This window comes from Haliotis rufescens, unplaced genomic scaffold (assembly GCF_023055435.1).
Source record: "Haliotis rufescens isolate VD_foot unplaced genomic scaffold, xgHalRufe1.0.p SCAF_7, whole genome shotgun sequence".
In the NCBI taxonomy this organism is placed as follows: domain Eukaryota; kingdom Metazoa; phylum Mollusca; class Gastropoda; order Lepetellida; family Haliotidae; genus Haliotis; species Haliotis rufescens.
This window is the reverse complement of record NW_025964361.1, coordinates 18633520-18654890: the sequence shown is the minus strand read 5'-3', so window position 1 is coordinate 18654890 and position 21371 is coordinate 18633520. Positions and strand designations below refer to the sequence as shown.

The 21371-nt window shown below is 37.6% G+C and overlaps 1 protein-coding gene across 1 annotated transcript in view; it reads left to right on the top strand.

The window, feature by feature from the left end:
• The window catches only part of LOC124113291 (von Willebrand factor A domain-containing protein 3B-like), a 464410-nt gene that overhangs the window by 266457 nt on the left and 176582 nt on the right, over positions 1-21371 (top strand). The window contains exons 20-21 of the mRNA XM_046473587.2: positions 871-921; positions 4967-5255. Coding sequence (XP_046329543.2) covers positions 871-921; positions 4967-5255 — 340 coding nt within the window. The remainder of the gene's footprint in view (positions 1-870; positions 922-4966; positions 5256-21371) is intronic.

Sequence of the window (21371 nt, the reverse complement as noted above, 5' to 3'; positions counted from 1 at the left end):
TTATTCTAGTTTAGACAGCGACAGCCTCTCGTTATACAACCAGTGCTTTTCTAACCCCGATTTATTTAAGACAGCGTCTGTCATTCGCTATACAAACAGTGTTTTTTCTAACCCCGATTTAGTTAAGACAGCGGCAGCCTTTCCCCATACATACAGTGCTTTTCTAACCCCGACCTAGTTAAGACAGCGGCAGCCTTTCGTTATACAAACAGTGCTTTTCTAACCCCAATTAAGTTTATACAGCGGCAGCCTTTCGTTAAACAAACAGTGCTTTTCTAACTCCGACCTAATTAAAACAGCAGCAGCCTTTCGTTATACAAACAGTGCTTTTTCAAACCGCAATCTAATTAAGACAGCGGTATTATTTACATTATCTGTTACTAAAATCTGCACAAATGTTCTATTTCTTATCTAAAATGCTGTCAACATCAAGAAATAAAAATTATTTCATAACACTCCAAACATAGTTGCCATAATGAAATAGTATTAACGTGTTATTGTTACGTGCAAAAATACTGTTCGGTAACATTAGTTTCAAACCCCAAGAAAACCTCTTACGAGTTAAAAAATTCAATAAAGCAGTGGTAAAATCTATCCATATATACAAAATTGTATAGTTTTGGAAATACCAACTATACAAAATTGTATATTTTGGAAATACCAAATATACAAAATTGTATATTTTGTATATATGGGTATTTTTTCTTGTGTGTCCCTTTAAGTTGACCTTTTGGGATTCTTTTTATGTGATTTTATGTTACTAGGTTTGCTGCTGTGGTTGTGGAAAATAAGCTGTGCATATGCCCATGTTTTACCTTGTCTTCCAAAAACATGTCTTAATAATCATAATCATTAGATGTTTATTTTCAGGAGACTGAATCAGATTGTCTGGAATGCTTTGCCTGAGAGTACCAAAGAAAAGTAAGTTTGGAGGTATCTGGTATGCGTCAAAGATATGTTATGTGAAAACTTAATACTTTTCTAATTTACACTGCTACATTTCTCCAGAAACAGGTCTCATGATAGACATAAGGAATATACAGACATGCTGTGATATCACAAGTACAGGGAGCTCTTCCACCTGCACTATATATTGAATGGCGATTAATATGCAGGACATATGAATGATACTCACTTCTAATATTAACCTGTACTCCCGTTTCTTCTTGTGACAGCAGTTAATGTAGGACTGTTGAAAGTTAAGAGTTGTTGGTCTACATATTTATTTTTTGTTATTTACAAAGTAGAAACAGTTGAATATTCATTTTCAGCAATTTGCAAGGTTTTTTATGCTCATATGCCTTTGGAATCACATGTAACCATTACACAAATGGTGTATCATAGTTATTGGTCCAGTTGCCCTGTCTTTATGGGAAGTGAATCACACATAAACCCTTTGGTTCAGTGTCAAAGGCTTACTTAAAATTATGATCAGATTCTGAGAGTAGTCTATGTTGAATGAGGTCACTTCACAAACAAGGCTATCTCTCAGCATGTCTTCCAAACTACAGCCATATTCACAATGTTCTCATCTCCCCGAGGCAAGAGAGTTTACTGACTTTAAAAGTCCAGTTTCCACCCTTGCCGAACTAGGCTCGAATTACTAGGCTCGATCGTAGCGCCACCAGTGGCTATTACAAGTTTTGTCGCTTCTAAGCCTCTCCTATGGACCAATCAGATTCCACCTCTCATATTACTTGCGTTTGCTTCACACAAAATGGTGGCTCCCAGTCAGGACGATCTGATCAATGATTTATATTGTGATAAAACGGGTCTTACATCGCGAAATGCATCAAATCAAGTGAGCGCCTTGATTAAAAACGTGAAAAGGTTTGGAAAATATCTGCTGACAACGAGTTGGCGGTGCATATGCTTTGCAAATCCTGCAATCGACCGAAATCTGCACGACAGTTTACGAACCGGATTTCGATTTCGGTGCGCGATTTTGATTGGACTATGCATAGACTCGTTAGTCCAGCCAAAATGTAACTCCATAATACCAGGCTAGTTCGGCAAGGGTGGAAACTGGACTTTTTTTAGTCAGTTAACTCTCTTGCCTTGGGAAGATGCAATGTTCTAGGATGTGTCTTAGTTCTGCAACAAATAGTGATATTGACTGACATGACTGGCGGAAACACCTGTTAAATTTGAAACATTGCACTGTCCTCGATGGTTTTGGATTGTAATGAGTTTCCTTTAGGTTCACTAGTCTAGTGAATGATTTGGTTGTGGGTTTAGCTGGAGAAATGAGATTTCCCATAAGTCTGTAAGTCTTGGCTTCAATGATATGAAATAGAATGTTCAGGTATTTCTCTGCATTTTATATGTCATTTGCCATGAAGTATACAGACAGTTGTTCAGCATAAGCGGTCCAAGACTTGAGGTTTTGGTTCAAAGTCGTCACAGAAATAACTACATCCTAAACTCCATGCGGTACAGATCCCAGGTTGGCTGCTGGCAGTCTCATCAAGGAATGATGTGTTAGACCCCAATGGACAAGCCAGTCTGGACAGCCAGAACAGCATTGATCGGTCCAAAAGTACTTACACTGTTGGAGAGGGTTGAGGACAACCACTAACCGTTGGACAAACAGATGAAAGAATATCCTCCACTCAGGACAGCCATGTAAGGCCAGGAAACTCATACCCTACAAAACATGAAACAATTTCACCATAAAATGGTAGTTAACACCGACAGAAAAGTATGCCAACATCAACATTTATTCCCTGAGTTGATTGAGGAACTTCACCATCTGATGCCAGGTCTCAAGCCAAATGTGGTAGATGCGGTTGTGTTTGAGATGGTAAAGTATGTAGGATGTCGTGTTCCCATCGTCGCCTCTGGGAAACAGCTAACTCATCTTTGGTTCTCAACCAGGCTATCGAGTGGACAGACAAGCTAGGGTGTGGCTATCACTTGCTCCATCAAAACGAACCAAACACACAATTGTACATAACCCGATCTACCTGTCTCCATGCGTACTGATGGGTTATTGAATGGGTTACTGGCCAACTGCAAAGGGTTTATAGCTAAGAATAACACAACCTTCAAGCTGAAAGATGTCAAAACCCTCATACTTGCTTCTTTTGCAAGAATCACTCCTGAAGTTGTGGAAAAAGGCTGAAGATCATGTCCTTGACATTGAAAGTACCGCCAAGGTGATGAGTTGATACCGGCCTAATCATCCGTGTGTGCCATGTATCCTTTTCTGTGTACCCAAAAAGAAACCGTCCAATATGTACATGTTAATAAATATGAAAAAGTTCTGAACAATGAGTACCCGTTATTCCCATTGAGATTCCAGATGGAATCAGATGTAACAATTCATCCAGGATGCAGGAAAACCATTGCACCTTTGCTTTTTATCTAGATTAGAACACCGAATAGTTTTGCTCTCATCCACCATGTGCATCTGTATTGATATATCGACAACTTTCGGTCGGACAATCAGGACAAGACCCATATCCATAAAAAAAGGATGCCGCAGACCAGGGTTCGATTCTCGACATGGGTACAATGTGTTCTCTCATCTCAACTGCTTGGTTCACCCAACCAAGTAGGAGCTCAGCCAGTTAAAGGGTATCATATTTATTGGAGCTAGATTCCAGCTTCACAGAGGAGAAGATTGTCCACCAGAAGATTGTTATCTCAAAATGCTGCAGATGGTAACTGATTTGGCAGATTGGCCCTTCTACATTCTTCGAAGCTGGATTTCTTAACTCTGGAATCTAATGTCCCTACAAGACATGACTTACAGGGGGAGACTTCTTCATCCCATCCAGGCATTGATGGACTTATCATGCGGTCGTCAACTTTGGACAAGTTAGAACTTTTTTCTCCAACATTATTGGCTTGTGATTGTATTCCCAGCAGCCAAACACCACCTGTACACGGATGCTGCCAGTGGGGAGGATAGTGGCTACAGCGAGGTCTCTACACTTTCAATGGATAACATAGGTGTGGGAAACATCATCAGGACTTGTTCACCACATGTCTCCACAACAAGCTCCCTGTTTATGTCAGCCTGGTGCTGGATCACCGAGCTCTTCATGTGGATTCATTGTCCATTGAATGGACAGGGCCGGATCTTCTAAATTACTGTATTTGGAAGGAAATAGGACTCAAATTGGATGGAAATCACTGATATTTTTTAAGGTTAATTTCTCTTTTTAAATTAACTAGACTGTTAACTATGCCAGCCTGTGTTTATGCAAGAGGCTTAAGGAGGGAGACACTATTAGTATCACAACCAGTTCAGGATAGTTGATAGTGAAGAGAACTTCTGTTGAAAATCTGAAATGTTTTACAGTGTGATGACAGTCAAAATGCAGGATTTCTGACAAAGATATTCTTTAAATTATTAAAAATGATAATTATTGTTTGATATATAAAGACAATATTTTGATTTTATTCTCAAGAAGCATGGCTTCAGGGTGTTTGTTTTCTTTTCATGATGACTGATGGTTGATATCAAATGGTGACTAGTCAAATTGTTTCACAGATAATAACAACTACTGGGGAAACCAAAGTGCTACACATGGAATATATTTTTATTGTCAATACATTGCATTAATGTATTAACTAGTATATTGAGATGTCAGAAAATTTAGTTGGTGGAAGAATAATGCCTGCAGATTTTAATTCTTTTGATCTTTGTGCTTAAAATAATAGAAGTAACCTCCTATTGACAGTAACAGAGGCATTTTGACAAGTTTTACACTCCTTGTTGTTCTCTTGTTATAAATGGTACAAATAAACGCCCCAGGAAATGTATGGCCATGTAACATTATTAGTTGAAGCATTAGTTTAGTGAATATTTTATTGATTTATTCACATATATTTAAAGATATCATACTTCCATAAAATTAGAGGAATAATTGATACTATTCTTAAAATCAAGATTATTTTTTCTTAATTTCCCTACCATCATGATAATGTTGAGAAAAAATGCATTAATTGATTTCAGATATGAGACCAACAAACCATTCTCATTCTTTGAGAATCGTGAAGGCTTGATAACTGATTTGGCAGAAACTGACTGGCAAATGAAAGAAGAAGATGTCAAACTGCTGGTGCAGGAGATAGAAAAGGGGCAGAAATTCCTGCAGCAAGCCAGAGATTTGAAGGCAGCTGCAGAACAGACCAGCAGTTTTCACCAGTCAATGACCACTGGACAGCAAATGCAGCTGCCTCAGGACACAGACAGTGCCGGCATCCTAGCTCAGATTACTGCTCCTTCCAATGTAGATAGTGAGGTCAGTTGTACATAAATGACTTACAGAAGTCACTTATGTCATTATATGTCTACTTAGTGAGACTTTTTCACACATAGATAAAAGTTCCCAACAGGTTATCCTCCCATTAGTCAGACGTGCCAGTACTAGTTTCATGCCCAACAGTCCTGAAGTTCTATATGGAATTTTTCTCTTACATAATATGATTGATACAAATAGCAGTTGCCGATGTGAGGCTATCTATGTGTCGATCATGTTAGGTGCACTTGTGATAAATGCTTGCATATTTTATATTTTGATTTTTGTGAGTGAAACTGAGTCAATTCTTTTATAAGGATATGTTAAACGTACATTTTAACGTGCTTACAATCACTGATGAAGTTAGAACTAAAGTAACCAGTATGTGCTTTTCCACCAGTTCATCCATGTGTTGCCTTTCAGTGGTATTCCTTTAACACTTCACTCCCATATATGACTATTCCTATTATGACTACTGAAAAGTAAGACAGTAAAATGAGCCCACCCATAGAATAATGGACTACTCCTGTCATCAACTTTACTTTGGTCATATATATATGCATGAACAATGTCTAATGAGAGATGTTATTTTTTATATATTATTTGTTCTTATATTCTATATTTTCCCAATAGTCACAGAGAATACCTTTCTGAGAAACCTGTTCGGCTATTCACAATAGCAATAAACATGTCAGTGTAAAATGCGACAAAAGCTCTTTTTGCAGTATTAATGAAAGCACAAAAAGTTAACTTGCCTCTATTTTGAATGTTATCAGCATTTGACACAATAGCAGTCCCGATATTAATTTGGAGATTTGAAAATACAAACCTTATTAAAAGAGTACATTTAAATTTCTTAAAATTGCAGCTGGTCATTACTCAACACTAAATTTAATGAACCACTGCATAGTATAATGTAGAAATGCATTATCATATTGTGGCATAAATCTGAAACAAATAAGGAAATTAACAAACATTTCATTCCATTTTATCAGTCTTAGTGGACCCCATAATGCTGATAAACTGGACTTGTTTTGTGAAAATGATTGTGCACTTACTTAATTGTTTAATAATTTGTTGACATGTTGTGCACAGTGGCTAGCTTCAAAGGTAGAGGAAATATTTCAAGATGTGTTTAAACCATAACTTGCCGATTAAATAGGGCACTATGCACTGTGTGACATTATTGCATAACGTGAGCTATTCTCAATTTTTCTCTTTTTCAAATGCAGAGTTTGTGTTCTCCACGAGAAGTGCACAACCTTTCCTTCACTTTGCTGAATTCATGAATAAATGAATAAATCAAATGAATATGACAAGGAATCTGTGTTGTACGTTCCCCATTTTGACTACACCAACTCGGTATCCAATTTCATCTGGAGACATAAATAGGGGTGATAGGTAGTAATATAGCATTCACAGAACCATCAAGCATGTGTATATATAGGGGTGGTAGGTAGTAATATAGCATTCACAGAACCAGCAAGTATGTGTATATATAGGGGTGGTAGGTAGTAATATAGCATTCACAGAACCATCAAGCATGTGTATATATAGGGGTGGTAGGTAGTAATATAGCATTCACAGAACCAGCAAGTATGTGTATATATAGGGGTGGTAGGTAGTAATTAGCAGTAACAGAACCATCAAGCATGTGTATATATAGGGGTGGTAGGTAGTAATATAGCATTCACAGAACCAGCAAGTATGTGTATATATAGGGGTGGTAGGTAGTAATTAGCAGTAACAGAACCATCAAGCATGTGTATATATAGGGGTGGTAGGTAGTAATTAGCAGTAACAGAACCATCAAGCATGTGTATATATAGGGGTGGTAGGTAGTAATTAGCAGTAACAGAACCATCAAGCATGTGTATATATAGGGGTGGTAGGTAGTAATTAGCAGTGACAGAACCATCAAGCATGTGTATATATAGGGGTGGTAGGTAGTAATTAGCAGTAACAGAACCATCAAGTATGTGTATAAATAGGGGTTGTAGGTAGTAATTAGCAGTAACAGAACCAGCAAGTATGTGTATAAATAGGGGTGGTAGGTAGTAATTAGCAGGAACAGAACCATCAAGCATGTGTATATATAGGGGTGGTAGGTAGTAATTAGCAGTAACAGAACCATCAAGTATGTGTATAAATAGGGGTTGTAGGTAGTAATTAGCAGTCACAGAACCATCAAGTATGTGTATTGAAACAGTAGTCATAATGGGAAGACACTTTTGTAAACTTTAATTTTATTATTTAAATAAAAAACAAAACAAATTCAGACACTAGAATTTTCACATTTTGCTTTCTTTGTTAAACATTTAACATTTATATTTACTAGTCAGCCCCTGCAGTATTCTAGAACATGATGATGTGTGCATATTATTAGTCTTATTTCATGATAGACAGTCACCCTCTTTCAATGACTTGCTCTGTTTGCCCAGAACTTTTTATACAAAACATAGGTATTGTAAGATGTTGACTTGGTAGAATGGTGTGACAAAACAGAAGCTTGAAAATAATGTAAACAAGGCTGATTAAACCGATGATTCACCTGAAGTTTCACCAAGAATTCAACTAGGAACAAAAGTGATTATTAAAATTGACCTCTTACAGCCGATGCACAATCCATATTCCCTCTTTGCCTTGTTATATTCGTTATAGAAGACAGGTACACTTAAACAACTATAAATAATACAGTAATCAATAAATCATAGGATCTTGTTTCTTATGTTGCTGTTTCCAATCCTGTTATTTTGTTAGTTTTTGTTAGTGTTGACAAGATGAAAAACATGAAAAGCAAATATTAAATGTGGCAGCATGTGTTCTGCTGAATTAGGCTCACTTTGACAAATCCATTGTGACCTTATGTCAACACTTTTAACACTTTGTCAGTAAATATATGACATTATTTTTGTACATTATGTACCTGAATGTGAATAGGCATAGGAATAGTTTCAGCCCTCCTGGCAGCAAGTCAAGTGAGCTTGTGTCATGGCCTGTTTGTCTGGCATCCGGCACACATCATCAGTAAACATCTTCTCCTCAGAAATCTTCTGGACCAATGAAGTTGAAACTTTGCATGCTTGTTCCCACCAGTGATGACACCGAAATGTTTTCAAGAGGTAGCCATATTCAGAAACCTATTTTTGACCATTGTTGTTCAAAATTTAATGAAATTTGTTTATTTGTTAGTAGTTCCTGGTTAGTGGATTAGACTCACCATATGTGTTCCATTTTGGGGGATATATTTAATTTTAACCTTGAATTGAGCTTTGGACTTCATCCCTAAAAACTGAAACTTATTATGAACATCACTCTGTCATTTTCTTTGTAAATTGGTTCATGTGTAGTTAGCTGTGGGATTCAACGTATATGTTCCATTTGAGATATTTTTTGTTATTTTGACCTTGATTTGACCTTTGCACTTTGTTCCTAAATTCTCATCATCTCCTCAGAAACCACTTGACCAAAAAAGATGAAACTTCGCATTATAGGTATATGTGTAACAAAGAGTGGGGCTGAATATATGGGTCCGTTTTTGGGGATATTATTAATTTTGTCCTTCATTTGACCTTTGCACTTCAATTCAACCATACTAAAAGCTGAAACTTATGGCCATTACTCAGACATTCTTTTTCAAAAGGTAATGAAACTGGGTATATGTATAGTTAGTTTTGGGTCTCAACATAAGTTCTGTTTTCACAATATTTTGACCTTATTTCGAGCTTTGCATTATGACCATGCTCTTAAAATATCCCATATGCATTTCCTGGTAAAGTAAACAGTAATTCCTCAGAAAATAAGACCAATGAAAATAAGACCTAACAGGGGCTGTCCAAAAGGTTAGAATCCTGTTTTCAATATGGCCGCCACAGTAACCATGTAAACAAATCTGTTTATGGCCAATACTCTTTCTCTTTTTTCAAATGTTATGGATTTGTGTGAAGCTAGTAGTTGGGCTCAAGATATATACTGACCACACTGAAAGCTGAAACTTCTTATGGCCATTAATGCTATTAAATGCTCTCAACCTTCATTTTTGACTCGAAGCATCTTCTCCTTTGAAATTGCAAGACTGAGAAAGCTGAACTCTGGCATGTATGTTAAAAATATTATAAAAACAATATTATCATTAGGATTATATAGTTTTTGTGTGAAACCACTAGAGAAATTGATTGAATTAGAAGAAAAAATAAATTCCTTAGAAGGTATTTCAGAGTTTAAACTTGTGTACAGTAAATTTAACTGTTCATGTATATTAAGTCTTTGAAAGGCATTTAGAAGTGATACACATAAGAAAGAGAATTTATGGATGTTAACTTCTTTATTATGAGGAACACAACATTTCGGAGTATATACTTACTCCTTCATCATGCGAATAAATGAATTAATTCATTCACATGATGAAGGAGTAAGTATTTACTCTGAAACATTGTGTTCCTCATAATAAAGAAGTTGACATCCATAAATTCTCTTTCTTATCATATAAATTGTGACTGTCTTATACAACAGGACATGTATTCTTGCAGATTTAGACATTTTGTTAAAATTTAGTTACTTGTTTCATTTTGGTTAATACAGTCAAGTCCTGTTAATCCGACATCGTTGGTTGCATATGATTATGTCGAAAAAACGAGAATGTCGGATAAATGAAATTAAGGAGTGTCAACGTTCGTCATGCATCCTCTAAAGCTTAGCACAAAACAACTGTTACAGACTGTATGACTTATTCAAAATACTTTATAAAGGATAGTCTGGAATGGAAGTTGCCAGTCTGAAACTGGTACCCCAAAGCTTAAGAAAGCGGCTTTCTTAGTGGCTAACGTTGGCTTCCTGTTAGTCATTTCATTGGTCGGTCATAGTTCGTGAAAGGTTGATGTGACCTGTAATGGGATGTCCTCGGCGATAGAGAGAACTTGTATCTGATTTTAATGAGATTGAGGTAATCTAAGCATGTGATTAATCCTATTTTCTTTATTTTAAGCATTACCTGGTAATTGTTTATTGTTAATCAAGTTTATCTCTGCAGCCATTGTAATATGCAGCTACCAATGGTAGGATCTTTTTTCTGGTCCTCAAAATTCGGCTTATCTGCGGACATATACGGTACCAGCCGATGTGTCTCGCATCAAAACATGGGCTGTGTACCCGCAGGCAGATGACCACGGAGTATGCTGATCACTGTGTCAGATTAATAAGGCTGATTAATGATTGATTTTGGTAATTCGTTGCAAATTAGGTGTGTCGGAGTCAGAGTGCGAGACTGTCAGATTAACGGGTCTAAATAGCACTGATTTAATCGGTTCCCATCATTAGTGTGGTATAAAGGCGATTGTCGGATTAAAGAGTGTCGGATTAACAAGACTTGACTGTACTTAGGTCCTCTGTATCTAAGCTGAAAATATTTGAATACCAGTGCTGACAGCAACTTTTTTTAAAGATTCTTTAAGGTCTTTTTTGACATTTTAAACTCTTTACTACATACCCATGTGAGCTAAAGTGCTCTGGCTCTATATTGCCATTGTTTCACCTTTTGACTGCATGTTATTTACATATGCTAGTTTCTTTGTGTTGTGCATGTTTGCTGCTTGATTAAAGTGAGAGGAATTGCAGCTTTGTAAATGAGGGTTAGCACTTGTCGAAAATCAAAATGAAAACAAGCATTATTCATAATTTTAAATCTGCATTTTAGTATTTTACCAAAAAATGCTGTACGAGTAAAATCATGTTTTGCTTCATGGTTTGGTCTGCAGCAGTGAAATTGTTGGGTTTTAGAATTGATAAATTTACTAATATTCTTTTTTTATCACATTTTAACTGTGTAGCCGTATTAGCATGTTATTCCACCTGAACTTCAATAAAAAGCTTCTTTTTGAATTAATGGTTTGTTTTAATTGTTTTAGTTATTTATTTTATAGTTCAGTGAATTATAATGTTTGAGTTCAGTTGATGTCTATCTGATTATGATCTCTGAAATTGATATGGTATGTGAAAAGTAATATTTGAATTTATAGTCAAAAGGAAGAAGATATATTTCCTCTTACAATGATTTACAAGTTTTCATCAGCTTAGATAGATTTTCCTGATAATGTGTGCTAATTCTTTTTTGGCCATGTTTGCTGTATTTAGGCCCATGAGTAATTATGCTCATGGGCCTAAAAACGGATATAATACCGTATTTAGACCCATGGACTTAAAGTTCTGATAGTTATGATGGAGTGATCTTCCTTAAATTAATAACTTACTCCTTTCGAAAGCTAATATGTGGTGATTCACTACACATGGGAAATCCCAATGTCCATTCAACAGTAAGTCTGGTTCAAAGTTAGAATTCATGTTATATCATTTTTTAACTTATCCTATCTCACACTATGCATTTCATCCTTCTTCTTCCAATCCTTGTGTGGAAGCGTCCTAAAACAAAGTTTCCAGCTTCTAGCCCATTTCGCCCGAACACCCCACGCATCACCGTGGTGACCATCCCAACAATCGGGTCATGCACCATAATCCTGTTCTCTGTGACTTAAGTGGTCTGATCACCTGACACCCCATGCCACATCATTCTCTTTCTCTTCACCTCCATGTGGAGACGTGTCATGTCTAGAGAAAATGTCTTGCATTACCTTTTCTTATTTTTGACTGGAGTTCAAGTATACTTCTAGCAAACTTTATGGGGAAGGACCAGATAAAATGTCCAGCCAGCAAGAAGTTTTGTCTTATTTTTTCACTTTTGGATCTGCATTAGTTAGGCTGTGACTGTCGTGGTGTTTGCAAACACGGAATCCATTGCTCGGATTGTTCCTGCCTATCGGACGAGGCTTGTACTAGTTACCTATGTAAATGACAGAAGCGGAACATTGACCAGAGATCCAAATCATGGGACACCGAACATGGACCATCCTCTACTAAGAATCCCAAATGGGTTAAGTAACGAAGGCCAGCATCCGTTCAACTGTAATATCTGTTGCCAAGCAACCACTATCTTATACTATCATGTCCTTATTGGTCGAGGAGGATGCTATCTCAGACAGTTTTCTTCATGATGAGATTCCTGCCAACTCCTCACTATCGACTAATTCAAGCGTTCAACTTTTACAGACAGACTCTCAGTCAACTACGTCGGACAAGCGCATGGTTTTAGCAGTTATTGCTACAGACCCTTCTACAGTATTACATCCGACTACTGCTCCAAATTGAATCTGCGCTAGTTTCGCTCTCTCCGAAATTTCTACCTTCTGGATCAGTTCGATAAATCTGAAGATGTTTGGATGCTTGTGCTGGAGGGACTTGCCGATTCTGGAGTGGAAATCTTCTAGGTTGTTGTTTGTGTCGCATGGTGATTCCACAGTCGAGGTGGGAACGGGGCATCGTCATCCACCCATGTCGTAACGATGTAGTCGTTCATGGCATCAGATTGGCGCTCATCAGGGCACTGGTTCATGGCATTTGGTATATTCTTACACAAATCCCACAACTTGTTTAAAGGTAATGTTTGAATAAGATTTGTGATGTACCGGGAGCAGATTAAAGAAAGGAGGAGTTTTTTTAAGACAATGTTGTTGTTGTCCACTACTGCTCATTGTCTCAACATATTGATAATCCCTCATAGCAGGGGAGTGGACCAGTCCATTCATTAATTAGGTGTGACCAGCATGGCCCAATTAATTAGTGAGCTAATTTTAACTGCTTTTTGGGAGGTCTGCATTTTGGAGGTCTACGTTATGGGAGGGAACAGTCTGCATAGGTTCTTATACCGTTGTCAAGCATGACTGAATGAGGAACATTGTACAGAATATATAGACAGTAGAGGATTAACAGTATAAACATTTGTTTACATGAGTAACTTATGACAACAGAAGGATAATACTGTCACAACATGATGGACAGAGAACACATAGGTGGAAGCCAATGTGACATGAAGCCAATTAAACAGGATAAGTTTGCATAGGTGTGGGGATTATTGCTGAATGAGTTTATAGTAGGCAGATGGGATGAAATAGCCTTGATCTTGATGGTTTGTGGATTGAAGGTGGTGGAAAGAAGAAGGATGAAATGCATAAGTTCATAGGATAAGTACTGTAAATCTTCAAATTAACGTGATCATGAAATTAAATGCAAGTGGTCTTTATTCGCATTAATGAAACTTTGCATCTATATCTCCAAAATGACTATCAACAATAAGATATGGCCTCACTGCACACTTTGGATAGCAGAAATACCAACTTGAATATAAACACAAACACGTTTTATTGAGCATCAGTTTCAACAAGTATATAACAATGTCATTCAAAGAATAGGAATTACACAATAGGCATCCAGTGAGTTGTCACTGCTGGGGTCAAGAGTTCCACCCACTCATGTGAAACTATAGGCATCATTGACCTCTCCAGCAGTCCAGACAGACGGCACCCACGCAACACTTTGTCCAAGGCCGACACAACCCAAAGCACACCTATAGGCTTTATCACGCTCCTCACTTATACAACCTTTGTTCTTGTTTGTCTGCCTTCAAGTTTGTTGACACCTTGTCCGCATACCAATCAGGGTGAACTGTTGTTGGTTCAATTATTTCATTGCCTTTGAACTTCCTTAATACCAGTCAACAGAATAAACATATAAACTGTGTGTTGTTTTTAGGAAAACATTGTCAATTGTTTTTACAGAAGTGTTCTACTCAGTGCTAATAAGTGGTGCTATTTTTTGTTTGATTCCACTGGGGATTGGGTGGGGGAGTTGCACTGATATTGAGTTGCATTGGGGTCAGCAATCAGCAATCATATTAATTTGGAGACGCATTAATTTCAAGATTTACAGTATATAAATATACAATTTACTGTAAAAAAGAAACAACTTAGCAGATTTTTTCATCAAAGGGTGATCACTATTTAGGAAAGAAAGTGTGAGATTCCGAAACTGAGCCCTAGGTTAATTTCGGATAACTAATTTAAGATGAAAAAGTGTTATTTTCTGTAATTGGGCCCAGGGCTTAAATACTGGAAGTCGTGGTATGACCCTTGTTAACCATACCTATTATGCAAGTTTGCCATTACAGCTTTAATGATAGGCTTCCCAATATTGTTTTGTAAAATGTCTCAGCTACGTCCCAGTTAGACACTGATTTTCAGTATCAGACTATTATTTTGATAAGGATAACTATTATCCCAGTAGTTTCTCCAGATTCCCAATGGTTAATTCTGAATCGATCTCCAATTGACAAAGGCAACAACGTCTTTGTTTGTAAACAATGAAAGTATAGTACCTGTCTGACTGTTCATATTTGCATCTCTATCCATATGTAGCCGGGTGGTGGTGCCCTCAATCCTCATGCATTCTGCATGAACTCTTTATGGAGGGAGGACTCTTCTTTCCAGCTACCTCCCATCACCTGATACCCATGAATAAACATCATCATCATCCAAGAACTGCCTCATGTTATAACTAGCAGCCCAGTGGCTGGACACAAAATACCACACCCAGCTACAAAATGGCGCGCAACGTGGGGCTGCTAGCTTCATCAATATCATCACTTGCACAGTGAGAAGAGGCAGTTCATCATTCATCAGATGTCAATTCGATTCAAGAGGTCATGCAAAAGGACATCTTGTACACTTTCGTGGATGAATAATTCATTCATCACACTGTTTTGTGAAGTGTATAAACTTTTTAACTTGTGATCTTTTGTGCTTCACAAATTCAGGACTTTTATATATGACTTTTGAGTCTGAATATCAAGACATTTTTTGTGATTCACATTGTATATGTCTATTTATGTGTGACCTATAGCCTTTGATCCTTTCAGGAGGGAATTGCAATGATCTAACCTTGATGTTACATATAGGAAGGGACCAAAAGCTTTGTTGTATCCGGGTCAAGATATTTTCGGATTTTTACTTTTGTTCGGAAATGTTAAGGGCTTGCTCATCTGATGTCATGTTTTGAGTGAAGATGACGCCAAGATTTTTCACCTGATCTGAAGAAAATATCTGCGTGTCCTCAATTGACAGTGGCATGCATTGAACATTCTGCAGTCGATGTCTTGTTCCAGTTTGGATGAATTCTGTCTAAAAATGTCACCATTCAATTTAAGAAAGTTTGATGACATCCAGTGTTTGATATCCTTAATGCAGGCTTCAATTTGAGTTTGACATTCATGTGCGTCCAAGGGCTTGATGCTGATGTATAGCTGATCGTCGTCAGCATACCCATGAACGTCAAAACTATGTTTTCTGATGATATCTCGATGGGAAGGATGTAGAATGAGAACAATGGGACAGATATGAAGAAAGTCACACAATAGTGACACAAATTGTGTACAGTTACATTGTGATGCCTTATAATTGTAATGACTTCTACATGAAGACACCTTTAAAACATGTTGGAGAAAGATTGGTGTTATATGATTATTGTGTGAATTCATTGATGAACTGAAATCTTTCATTGTAAAGGTTAAGGGCATTTCTTTACATGATAATGTAATACAAGTCTTACTTCTAAAATACAATACCTTTATAGAATGTATAACATGCAGATTAATAAACAAAATGATTTTGTTGAGCCGTAATAACATTGTTCTCCCTCTGTTCATATTCGTAATAATTAAATAAGTGGAGTAAGATTGAACACAGTTTTAATAGGCTAGCGCTTTCAACTCGTACCACGTACGAGTCTCATCAGGCCATAACTGAATAACGGACATGAAGTAGTAACATATAGTTATGTGACGTCATAACATTTAGGAAACTATGACGTCACAATACCAAGGTGACAATGGACAAATAACTTACGCCTTTACATTTAACTTAGGCGCGTATTTATGAATGAAATGTTGCTCTTTTTGAAACAATGTAGGTTCATGATCAAACTTGAGCTTATACAGCGGGAAAACTAAAAAGTTGCCGTTTCCACATGCTTCTAAATGTTCACTGAGTGGAATTGTGCGGTTGTGTGGCTGCTTTATTTGTGAGCGGTGAAATATTCTTCTTTTTAATTTAAGTTCTGTCTTTCCGATATACTTTTCATTGCATCCACTACAAACAATCAAGTAAATAACATTTCTAGTATCACAAGTCATATTTTGTTTTACAATAAATTTAGTGTCCTTGGTAATTTGGACTGAACAGCCTTCAATTATATTGCTGCATGTTAGGCAACATTTGTCACCGCACTTAGATACCTGTGGAGTGATGACAACAGAATCAAATTTAGAACTTGTCAAAATCTTTCTAAGATTTTTGGGTTGTCTTTGGCTGTTGATAATTTTGTATTTGCATAATATCTTCTCCATTTTAATACTTTGATTCAAAATAGGCAGGTATCGTTGAACCATGGATAATGTTTTTTCATGATTAGGGTTAAATTATTCCCCATATTGTTTTCTTCAGACTTTTCTCTCAGTTTTAGTTGCTTAATACTTAGCGCCTTCTGTATGCTATTATTATTATTATTATTGTTGATTATGGCATGATGAGAATCGTACGTGGTACGAGTTGAAAGCGCTAGCCTATTAAAACTGTGTTCAATCTTACTCCACTTATTCAATTATTACTATATTGTGCCTGAGAGTTAGAACTTTACTGTGCTTTTATATATATATATATATATATATATATATATATATATATATATATATATATATATATATATATAAACACTGCCAGTATTGTGAAAATAGTACATCATAATTACACAATCACAATTTATCCCACGGTTGGAAGGTCACTGGCGCAGTTGCCTGAAACAGTGCTCATTTTTGAGACATAAATGAGGAAACAGGCCCTACTATTCTGATCAAAGATGATCACATCATCCAAGCTCATTCTGACGAGAACTTAATTGTGTATTGGTTGCTTCTAATAAACCCTTTGTGCAACTAGGACCTACTCTCATTTTGTCGGGTAGGTAGTGTTTTATGTCCTCGCACAGCACACCATCCTAAGGAGTGGTCGTGTTGCATAGAACAAAGGCGAACATGTTCGGACACAACTTGTAACATCCCTTGGATGTCAGAGATTATTTTTTCTCGCAGCACTTATATTGGTCCACCGTTGGTAATACGTTACATCGCATAGAGCTACTTCGAGTTGTCCATCCGAGTTATCGATAGTATGAAGCAGTTGAATAGACTGACCATTTGTTATTCCCGGGAGTGTAACATACATATTAAATATACAATGATACTATATCATAACTTAAATATGAAATCGAGATACATTACTAATCAATCGATTATAGTAACTGCCTCTGGTGCTGAATTTTTCGTTAAATTCCCCGATATCTTTGAAAAGTACAGGGTCACGGCAACTAGCGATAAAATGGTGCATGATTGGTTTCACAATCCGATGCAATTTGGGCAGAATCAGTTAAACTTTGCCATATGGTGTGCCACAACGGGATGTGGCGTATCTGTTAATGCCCCAGGATTTATGCTAAATAAGTCTGTTTTATTATTTCACGTGTACTATCAGATTAGACGTATACTTAAAGAAATTAGTGCTCCATTACCGCAGGATGGAGCGTGGAATTCCACAAATAATCCGTACAATAGGTCCGCGTATGAGCGTATTTGTCAGGAATTTAATATTTCTACGAGTAAAGATTGGCGTATTAAAGGAGCAAACCATGGTCTAGGTGTTCCTTACACAGGGGAAATAACCGTCAAAGAAGAAAGCGATGATTTATTTAAAGAAGTTAACAAAGGTCCATTTAATGCGTTTAAGTTGTTGCATACCAGCAAACTTTACATAAGAATGTTTGATTATTTTCTAAAAACTCATCATTGGTATAAAGACTGGGAACTTTCGAGTAACGATTGGAGAGGGGATATTATGAGTTTTAAGAGTGGTTTAATTTATATTGTTACAAAATTTATACAACTGAACGATACCGCAAACGCTTGGAATGAATTTCTTAATGATAAAACGGAAAATAATTTTACTAACCCAGGATTTGTAAGATTTAATGAATCGATAAGAACTTATGTATGGGCAATTCTCGGTGCACAATCGCAAACACGAACGTCCATTATCGGTTCTGGGACGGCGCTCAATGCGCAAAAACAGTTTGTCGCAAACGTGGAGGACGCCATTAATTCACCAGTTGACATACCATCGTCTATAAAGCGTTTTCAAGATGCATTACAGTACGCTCAATCCAAAGTGGACTTCGTTTATGCGCCGGGACTATACATGTCTCCGAGTAATATGGAACTTAAGATCGGTCAAGTGATAGGTTATAATAATAAAATTGTTATCGCTCCCGATCAACAAAAACCAGGTATAAATTCAGATATTAACGTCGAATTAATAACGCAAACGATCACGGGCGAAAAGGGAATAGTCAAGCCGCAAACATCTACTAATGCTCAAACATCTACTAATGCTCAAACACAAGTACCACCGCATATTGAGGCTAAAAATCAACAACATATCGATGAAAAAACAGCGCTTGTAGTGGGTGGAGTCTCGGTTGGTTTACTCATGATTTGGTGGATAAATAGTTCTTAGCGAACACGTACAACAGCCCTGCAATTGCTACGATCAACCCCCACAAGTTTTGACTAAGCCAAGTGGTGGTCTTAGCTAATAAATTCAATAGCCAGGAAACAACACTCCCTATTATACCGGGAAGTGCGGCTGCGGCTTTCTCAGCGAGCTTTCCCAGTGCTGAACCTAATGCTTTTAAATGCTTTTTTATCCACTCTTTTATCCCGTTTTTATCGTTGGGCGGTGTACCACCTCCACCTGTACTGCCACCTGTTAACGAGAGAGTCAAAGTCGATATAATAAAACCCAAAGCGGTTAAAATACTGGCAATGGTTATTCCCTGTTCTCTGAACAATGTTTTAATTTTATCGGCCAGTGTAGTGTCATCGTTGAGGACTTGATCGATAGTTTCTCGAATACGACTGATTTGCGAACGAAGTGCCTTTCTATTACTGGAAGCCGCTTCGAGGCGGGCCGATCTTTCGTCTTCTAAGTTACGCAATCTTTCCGCTACGCGGCGTCTACTGAATTCATCGCCCGCCTGTTCGAGTTTTGTTTTCTCATAAGCTATATGCTTGTCGATTTCGGATATCTTGGCTATATTATTGATGAGTTCTCCCCGCATTGTTCGCATTGCCTTGTCAAGACCTCGTAATTCCCTAATACTGAACTCCGATACCTGTAATGTGGAATTATCGTAATAGGTATCTAAGATTTCTCCGAGTCCGTCCGAGGCCACGTTAGAGGCTGCTTCCAAATCATCTGTATTACCGAGTTCTTCCCGCACAGTCCTAAGAACCTTAGTAGTCTTCGCGGGAAGTTTTGCTCGTCCATATTCTACAAAACCTAATTTATCACGAACAAACTCGCGGCTATGTTTACCAGCTATAGTAGACAAGGCTAGGGGCTTACGAGTACTATAATGCATAAGATCAATATGCGGAGAGTCACGCAGTCGCAATATTCCTTTACTATCTAGCATAAACTTTGAATATTCACGACCTATTGGGATAACATAATTTTTATCATCTTTTAATGCATCGTAATAATCATTGACAGACGATTGTAAAAGTTCATCGTTAAGACTACTAAACCTGGTTTCATCAGTACCCTCTTCGATTGGATTCGGATCATCAAAGGTACTTAGATCAAAGTCATTATGTTCAAAATTAGCCATTTTTATATTAAACATAGGGTACATAATTTCAATATAAACAATGTCTTCGCAATACGGACGCAAGTTAAACCCACAACGTAGACTTCGAGATCCATTAGGGGTCAAAGCAATTCGTCAGTCTGTAACTATAACTAATAACCCTAGTACCATAGATCAGAATCAAACGCTTCTGGTTCGCTTTCCTAATCTCGGCGCACACGATGTGTTAGTTCCCGGAACTGTCCGACTAGCATTTACGATTAGTTTGACTTCTACCGACGTTAACAGAGAGCCCGTTCAGAACATAGGTCGTGCTATCGTTAAGAAAATCGCCATTAAAATTAGCGGTAATGAGGTTTTGAGTATCGACGATAGCGATGTATACTATTGCTACATGGATCTCTGGAGAACGGATAAAGAGCGGGAAAACTTACAGTACCAAGGTATTTGTAATAAGAACACATTGAGACTGCGCGTGGGTGCTGAAAATGGTGTTGATACCAACGAAAAAGATAAGGCCATTGCCGACTCATTAGGTAACAGATTCTTTTATCAAGCATCCCTAGGCGATAGGTTAGAATACGAACTCACTTTTAATGACTACGGTAGAGTAATCAGAGCTGCTGAAGATGCTAGCTATTCCATTGACAATATCTCGCTGGAGTAAGATATGATAACGGATCCCGAATTAGCCAGACAAATTCGTAACCAGTATACGGGCAGTTTAGCCATTTTGTACGATCGCGTGCTGCGACACCGAAAGATCACGAGGGACAAAAAAGATACGATGTGGAATATCAATCTAAACGTCCCCACGAGGTCGCTGAAGGGTATTTTAATGTTGTTCGAGGACCCCTCCGATGCGTTTAAAAGAAATACCGAGAAGTTCTACAATCCCAAGATTACAAAAGTAGAATTGACTATCGAGGGCGTTCCTAATCAACTATATAGCCAAGGAATGCTAGCGTATCACCAGTGGGATGAGATTAAAAAACTTCCTTCTATAAAACGTTCTCCGGAAGTTAACGCGGTCGTGAAAGATCTGTCTCTCGGGAGTGTATCGATGGGTGAATACCTCACCACGAAGTACGCGCTATGGCTCGACATGCGAACAACGGACGATGACCAATTACACGGCAGTGGGAGGAGAATAGAAAATGCTAGCGAGGGTGCCACCATACAGAAAACGAAGCTTCAGTAAGCGGCTGGTAAATTAAACATATATTTGTACGTGATTATGGATGCGCAACTTAATATACAGAATGGGAGATTCGTGCAAGCAATCTATTGATAATCTTTTACCTAAAGATCCGCACTGCGCTATCATATGCGGGCAAACGGGCTGCGGAAAAACAGCTTTTATTCTAGATATTTTAGAAAGTCATTATCGGGACGTTTTTTTATCATATCATTATTCTGTGCCCGACTATAAGCGTTAATAAAACATACCTATCGAGAGATTGGGTAATGAATGACGACGGG